Source organism: Crocuta crocuta, unplaced genomic scaffold (genome assembly GCF_008692635.1).
Source record: "Crocuta crocuta isolate KB4526 unplaced genomic scaffold, BGI_CrCroc_1.0 scaffold494, whole genome shotgun sequence".
Lineage (NCBI taxonomy): Eukaryota > Metazoa > Chordata > Mammalia > Carnivora > Hyaenidae > Crocuta > Crocuta crocuta.
The window spans coordinates 274,417-282,499 of record NW_027527931.1 but is presented as its reverse complement, the minus strand read 5'-3'; the positions used below and the strand labels follow the sequence as shown (position 1 = coordinate 282,499).

The following is an 8,083-nucleotide window of genomic DNA, read 5'->3' as shown; positions in this document are numbered from 1 at the left end:
CACCCCCGTTAGCCTTCAGTTTGTTCTCAGTATTTAAGAGTCTTTCATGGTTTGCCTACCTCCCTCTCCTTAACTATTTTTCCCTTCCCCTCCCCCCTGGCCCTCTGTTAAGTTTCTCTTGTTCCACATATGAGTGAAAGCATATGGTATCTGTCCTTCTCTGCCTGACTTATTTTGCTCAGCATAACACCCTCAAGTTCCATCCATGTTGCTACACATGGCCAGATTTCATTCTTTCTCATTGCCATGTAGTATTCCATTGAATAGATAAACCACATTTTCTTGATCCATTTGTCTGTTGATGGACACTTAGGCTCTTCCCATGTTTTGGCTATTGTTGAGAGTGCTGCTATGAACATTGGGGTCCATGTGCCCCTATGCATCAGCACTCCTGTATCCCTTAGGTAAATTCCTAGCAGTGCTATTGCTGGGTCATAGGGGAGTTCTATTGTTACTTTTTTGAGGAACCCCCATACTGTTTTCCAGGGGGGTTGCACTAGCTTACATTCCCACCAACAGTGTAGGAGGGTGCCTATTTCTCCACATCCTCACCAGCATCTAGAGTCTCCTGATCTGTTCATTTTAGCCACTCTGACTGGCGTGAGGTGGTATCTCAGTGTGGTTTTGATTTGTATTTCCAGCTAGAGAGCCTGGTGTGGAAGATGGGCCCAGGAGCTATTTCAGCTTGAGAACAACCACCCTCCAACTCAGTCTCTTGGTTTAATTCCGCTCAGTCCAGCCCACCTTGTTGTTCTCAGCACCATCTGTGTGCGCTACAGGTGCCGCTTTGGATCCCAGACCATGAGCCTCCTCAGCAAGCCTGAGTCAAGGCAGTGGCCCCTCTGGGCTCCTCACGGAGCATCCCCTCACTGCTCTGCAAGAAAGACCATTTGGTCCCCTGCAGGTGCACCATCACAGCCCTGAACCATCCTCAAGTCTCAGACGATTGCATATTCGACCCAGGAACGTAGAGCCCTAACCCCAGCAAGCTACGCACTTTGTTCAGTTCTTTTCAGGATCATTTTCTTAAAACTCTAGGATGGGGTGCATGTTTCAATGGACTTTTTCTGATGGCCTCCCTAAGCCAGTTTCCCTTCAAGAAGTTTCTGAGAATGAGCGCCCTCTGCTGACACACAGTGCCTCTGCTTTATTTTGTAGGAGATTGTTCTCCGGGAAACACAACCAGGTGAGGCCTCAGGGCTTGCGGTCTTCCCAGAATACACTCTGTAGGACTGTGGGTCTGCAAAATTGCGCCACGTCTTGTCTTTCCATCCCTGTGGCTAGATGACCACATTTTCACATCTGTTGAAATGAGCAAAATCATAACTTCTAGAATCTTCTAATGGTTCAGATTATGGATTTTGCTTGCATTTAGATTCGTTTCTTATTTGAAATGTATCCACTCAGCCAAACAGGTGATACCAAAGATCATAGGTTTTCTAGGTGGGTGCAAAATATTTCTGGAGCAGACAGTACTCTAGTCAATGTGCTGCTGTAAACACGTTACAATGACTGCTTCAGACTTTTCAGGGAAGTCTCACATGTGCACATGTACTAATCAGACTTTGTATCTTTAACTTTGTTTTGGAAAATCTGGTTCTCTTCTACCTTCGTGTCTCAGTCTTGGGTTATGGCCAGTGACTGGGAGCACGAACTGTGTCTAGTTCCTTCTGGAATTGTCCAGGTAGGACTGTGTGAAGATACCTCCTGTTGATGAGGGGCACAGCCTGCCCCTACTTTGGTCCTAGGGTTTCTTTCAAAAGAACAAGCTGGCTCTATATGGACCTGCTGAAGGTCCAGTTAAATCATTCCCAGCCTCCAGTCTCCTGGCATCTGCTGACTCCCCTGTCTTCTTCCCCTGCCCCACCACACCCCTTCTTCTCTGTCTGGGTCCCTGGTCCCCTGCTGTCCATTGACATCCCCTGTACCCCTTCCTCTCTGGCCATCCCACTATTGTGCATCTTATGATGTTCCAGGGATGATTCTGTGTTTCCATGTCTCACAGGAGCCCTCCCGCCACAGGCCCAGGAGAGACGCCGCATGGCAGGTGCCAGGAACAGAAAGACAGCCCAGTAGAGCTCCAGCATTTGCATGGCAATGGTGAGGAATCCCCGTAGGGAAACCTCTCCCTCCCGAGCCAGGGAAAAATAATGTGCTGGATGCCTGGCGAAAGCCCTGGTCTCCTTATGGTATCCCAAACCCAGACACCCCAAGAAATCACTGCCTCATTCTGTGTCCAAGAAGTGTGGGGAGGAGGCTTAAGAAGAAACCTGTAGCGCATACCACTGAAGGCAGCAGCCTAGAAATTTGCCATTTCTCCTTTCCAGTGAGTCTCAGAGAGGGAGACTTGGTATACTCTGAGATCCAGATTATTCAGCTGGGACAAGAAGGGGAAGGTAAGTCACTGGGGAAGATTCTGGTTGCAAACTATATCCCTTTGCTCAACATGTGTTTACTGAGTCGTCCTACATGCTAGGTCCCGTGGTGAGTACATGGAGTCCACCGGCAGACAAGGCAGGTGGGAATCCCTGTTGGTGGATTCCAAAGAGAGAAGACAGACTCCAAAAAATGCATCATGTATCTCCTGACAATCAGATCCTTATGATCGATGCTGTGAATGTGAAAGCGGATGTATGAAAATTTCCCTTAAGTAATGAATTAAGTATTTAAGTAATGAGGTTTACAAGCCACCTGCCATGTGGTGAGAACATGTGTAGAAACGTGATCACATAATGTATATAAATATAGAGACATGTTCAGTTCATCTATAGAAACAGCCCCATGTAACCCATATACTGAACAAGCAAGACTCGGGACTTAATCACAAAAATGTGGTGTCCCCACTGTTCCTTGAAATTTTACTCTGTGGGAGATCTTCCCAGGCACTCAGGATGAACATTTTGGCAACAAAAGCTTCTCAGTGCATTCTTCCTTCTCTTAAGTAATAGACAACAGGTGGACACGGTATGTCACAATTTCAGGTCAGCAACTAGAATATCCAGTTCAAGATGTTCATCAAAAATTAGCCCTCCACCAGTTCAGGCAAACTTCAGAACAGGAGCTGGTGGGGGTGAGAGGGAAGGATGGAGTTGGCTTGTCTGTTTCTGTGGCTGATCTCCCCTCACTAGCCTGGGGGGTTGCTGGGAACCAGGGCGGAACCTGGCGTCCACCTGTCTGGCTGATAGGTGCAGAAGACGGCTCTTCCTTGAGAGGCGAGTGAGTGCTGTCTTCTAACTTCCTGCCTGACACTTCTTCCTACAGCTCCTTGGGCACAGCTGGCCATCTCTATTCCAGCAGTTGTGTGTATCCAGTCACCCTTCAATGGCCTCATCCCCACCCCTGCTCACATCCAGCTTCCCGCTACTGGAGTGCTTTGGTAGCCGTGGGTCCCCTTGGGCCGGGCCCCCACAGCAGGGTCCCCACAGCCCCGCTCTTCTGTCCGAGCTGGGACATCCAAGGGGACACCTAGGGATAGGCGATGTATAGTTCAATTAATTTTAACAAATGTATGCAGTCCCAGACCCATCAAGATGCAGAACATTCCCCACACCCCAGAAAGTCCCTCCCTGCCCCTTTGCAGACAACTTTTCCAGCTCTACCCCAGCCACCACCCACTTTCTGTCCCTAGAGTCTTGCTTTTCTACAACTTCATGTAAATGGAATCATATGTAATGTAGTCTCTTTGTCTGTCTTCTTTCCCATAACATAATGTTTTGCAAATCATCCATATTGTAGCATATTATAAGTAGTTCACTACTACTTTTTTGACTTGGAAAAAGCTGTACATGTTTAACGTATACAACTGGATGATTTGAGGATAAGTATATGCCAGTGAGATCATCCCCATCCTCAAGGCCACAAGCATGGGTATCATCTCCTAAAACTTTTTTCTGCCCATTATTATTTTTTATCAATATCCTTATTATTATTGTGTGTGTGTATGGTTAGGACACTTAACATAGGATCTACCCCCTTAACAAATTTTAAGTATGCAATTCAGTATCATTAGCTATAGACACAGAACTCTCTAGTGGGCCCACAGAACTTACTCATCCTGTGTAACTTCAATTTTGTACCTTTTGTCCATTACTTCTGTTCCCCCTCTGGCAGCCTCTGGTTACCACTATTCTACTGTCTATTTCTATGAGCTTGACAGTTTTACATTCCACACATAAAGTGAGAACATACAGTATTTTTATTCCTGTGTCTGCTTTGTTTTACTTAGCACAGCAACTTCCAGGCCTATCCATGTTGTCAAAAATGTCAGGGTTTCCTTTTTTAAGGATGCATTCTATTTCAGTGTGTGTGTGTGTGTGTGTGTGTGTGTGTGTGTGTGTGACATATTCTTTACCTGTTCACCTGTTCATGGACACTTAGGTTGTTCCTATGTCTTGACTACTGTGAATAATGCTGCAGCAAATGTGAGTTGCAGCTATCTCTTCTGGATCCTGATTTCAATTCTTTTGGGTGCATAGCCAGAAATGGGATTGCTGGATCATATGGTAGTTCTGTCTGTAATTTTTTGAGGACCCTCCAGACCATTTTCCACAGTGGCTGCACCAACTTACATCTCCACCAACAGTTCAAAAGGGCATCCTTTTCTCCTCTTCCTTCCCAACACTTATTATCTCTTGACCTTTTAATGATAGCCATCCTAACAGGTTTGAGGTGATATCTCATGGTGGTTTTTATTTGTATTTCTCTAATGATTAGTGATGTTGAATACCTTTCCAACATCTGCTGGCCATTTGTATGTCTTTGGGGAAATGTATATTCAAGACTTCTGCCCATTTTTAGTTGAGTTAATAGTAGTAGTAGTAGTAGTAGTAGTAGTAGTAGTAGTAGTATTTTGGCTATTGAGTTCCACATATACTTTGGATATTAACCCCTTATCAGATGCATAGTGTGCAAACATTTTCTCCCATTTCATAGGTGGCTTTTCCAAACATGGCACCTCACTTGGAAATTAAAATCCCCAATACTTTTGTAGTAGAACTCTCCGTTGTGGTCTGATCTTGAACTTGTTTTACAAATGATGTCGGGGCCTTCCCAAGATCACTAAGCGAGCAAAAAATGAACTTCAGACCAAGTCTTCCGTCTTGCTATAAGATCTGCTGCTTATCAAGCCTATTACTATACTTGACAAACACCGACCACCTGCCTTGTCTGCCACTTGGCTTTCTCAGCCCGTCCTGACAAGTCAGCATCCTTTGAATGGCAGAATTAGAACTGCCTCCAAGTTGTTTGGGTTAATTGAATGTGTCTTCTAGAATTACCTTGATCATGTACTGTTCTTCACATTCTTTGATATATTTATCAGAACACTGAGCACTCTGTTGGACTGCTTCTATTTCAGCCACTTTATATATATTAATGATCTGTAGCAAGATTTCTTCCCCATTTCCTTGAGGTTTGCATGAGGCCCCTAAAATTGTATGCAGGGTTCAACACATATAACTATAATTCTGGTAAGAGAGAACCTAGCTTCTCTTACATCATTAAAAAGATCTGTGACTCTGAAAGGTTGATGGTAAGAGCACAGTGATAGAGAGAAGCCTCAATTGTCCCAGAGACATCTTGTTTTTAAGGCTCTGTCTCCATACATCTGTGTAGCTCTGATGCTTCCATCCAATTCTCTGAGACTCTTAATTCCTAACACAGGATCTGGCAAAACCCATCAGCTATACCTCCCTCTCACTGCAGTTCCATTTCTGGAGAACCGTGGAAATAAAACTAAGAATGAGAACACGCTAACGTGAGAGTGTTTTCCTGCGTGCACACACGAGAAGCACTCTCATGGGAACCTGCCAAGCAATCACGGGGTACTCTGAAGCTGGAGTGAGGCGGAGGTGCTGTTAGTTAAGAGAGGCAAAAATTAAAGCAGAGAGAAATTCTGTGTTGACATGTGGTAAAGGCAGGGAGCAAGGTTTCTTGGCGTGGGAGCAATGAAGGACCTTCCAGATCAACAGAGCTTGTAGAGAGCTTGCAGAGGGCTTGGCTAAGGAATGGTGAAACAGAAAACCACCTGTGCTGTGGGACACGTTGGCAGTCAGGGTGGGGAAAGCAGAAGCACCGGTGCAGAGGGTTCAATGGCTCCCAGCCTCGGGGGGGAACGCTTGAAACCTGGGTTGTGAGTGGTCATGATGCCCATCGTTCAGTGAGTGCCTTTCCCTCCACAGCCAGTGCCTCCGGAGCATGTCTAGGGGACAAGGTGAGTGTCCATCCCCAACTGTTTTCTCTCACACCAGCCCCTACAGCCCCATCCTCTCTCCCTGTTCCCGGTTCTTCTTCATCTTCCTTCCGCTCCAGTGTACCACAGTTGTCTACTCCTCGGTGAAGACACAGCTCCAAGGGGACTCAGCCAGAGACGTCAGGTCCCAGGATGAAGATGAAGATGATTACGAGAATGTCCCACCTGCATGACTTGTCCCTGATCCGAAGCTCCAGCTCAGGGCAGCCCTCAGGGCCCCAGGAGTGACCAGCTAGTTCCAACTACCCACGTGCTTTCACATCCACGACTCCTGACTCACCTTCTCTGAGTTGGTGATGGGGCCGCCACTGAAAGACTTGCTCAGGTGACCAGGATCTGCAGATCCTGTACCCCTGCTCTGAGTCTAATGTAATGTGCTCCCCACGGTCTGATTTAGGGAAAAGGAAGAAGTGGGGGGAGAAGTACTCTTGTTGAAAAACAGAATCACAAGTTTTGGTGATTTGGGATTTGTACAAGGCAGGACTGAGTGACCCGGTGTCTGCTCCATGTGTCTCCAACAGCTGTCTCACTTGGGACCATCCTCATTGGTTGGTTTACCTGTGCGCGGTGCCCAGGTCCTTCCCACGCCAAGCCCAGTGCCGCCTCTCCCACCTACACTGCTTACAGTCAGGATTGCATGGTAGACAAAAGAATCCACGTCACTGGTCTACAGAAAAAAGAATTTTAAGAAGCAGGCTCTAGGCCAAGCTTTCAAAACCAAAATGTAATTATTCTAATGTTATTTAAGACAAAGATCTTTAACATTAGAGAAAAAAATACAAAAACAAAATTAAGTAATAACCCTACAAATTTGAATTGGAAATATCCATAGAGGTTCACATCAAACTCTGCTTTTTAAAGAAGATATTTATTTCCTAGGTCTGTCCACTGAAAAGGCCTAGAAATAATTAGCAACCCAACAGCAGTGAGCATCCCTTCCACAGGCTATGTTCTCCAAATACGATTTCCTACCCAGAGGCTACTGGGCTCTTTCTTGCAGGAGGTGTGTCTTTAGTTACCAAATAGTTGATGTGGGAATGAGTAATTCTTTCAATAAATGAAGAAGAAATGAAAGACACAGAAAACCACTCTTTTGATGGGATACTTCATGGGTCACCCACTGATTAGGTTAAAATAAAAAACCAGACAGCCTAACCATTTGTGCCTTCTGATGGAAGTATTCAGTGTCACCTACACACTACTCATGCCCAAAATAGCAAAATTGAATCCAACCAAGTTTCTAGATCCAACCACCAGCTGACAGGAAATACATGGGACTACAGCAATCAACAAAATCCACGCTGTGGAAAATCTACAGGACAAATGACCTGGTTTCTTCAACACGTAAACGACAAGAAAGAAGGGAAAGGGAAGGGAGGGGAGAGGAGGGAAGGGGACCAGGGAGGAGAAGGAAGGGGAGAGGAAGGAGAGGGAAGGGGAGGGAAGGGGAAAGGAAATGAAAGAAAGAGAAAACATACAAGTGAAGTGAGACTTGACATCCATCAACCAAAGGCACCTTGTTTCGATCCCACCTCAGACCAAGTTAGGAAAAACACCAGCTAGGAAACTCTAAAGGAAATGTGTGCACTGCTGTTAAGAAATTATTGTATGTTTTCGAGATAAATGATAATGTTATAGTGATGTTTTATTTTACAAACAGAACATTCATCTTTAAGAGCTCACACTGGCCTATGTGTAGGTTAAATGCTACAGTCTTGTTTGAAATAACCCAGTAAAAGAAGGGCAACCGGGGTGTGAGGGTGCCGGCTGTGGGTTGTTTCTGAAGCCTGGTGACAGGCACATCGTGGGAGGAAGAGGGCTTACACTAGCCTC

The 8,083-nt window shown here is 45.7% G+C and overlaps 1 protein-coding gene across 1 annotated transcript in view; it reads left to right on the top strand.

Moving 5' to 3' along the window:
• Positions 1-7,363, top strand: part of FCRL4 (Fc receptor like 4) — a 24,378-nt gene extending 17,015 nt beyond the window's left edge. Inside the window, exons 8-12 of the mRNA XM_077751649.1 lie at positions 1,159-1,186; positions 2,006-2,100; positions 2,328-2,396; positions 6,180-6,211; positions 6,310-7,363. Of these exons, the coding sequence (XP_077607775.1) occupies positions 1,159-1,186; positions 2,006-2,100; positions 2,328-2,396; positions 6,180-6,211; positions 6,310-6,423 (338 nt within the window). The 3' untranslated portion in view covers positions 6,424-7,363. The remainder of the gene's footprint in view (positions 1-1,158; positions 1,187-2,005; positions 2,101-2,327; positions 2,397-6,179; positions 6,212-6,309) is intronic.
• Positions 7,364-8,083: the final 720 nt, after the last annotated feature.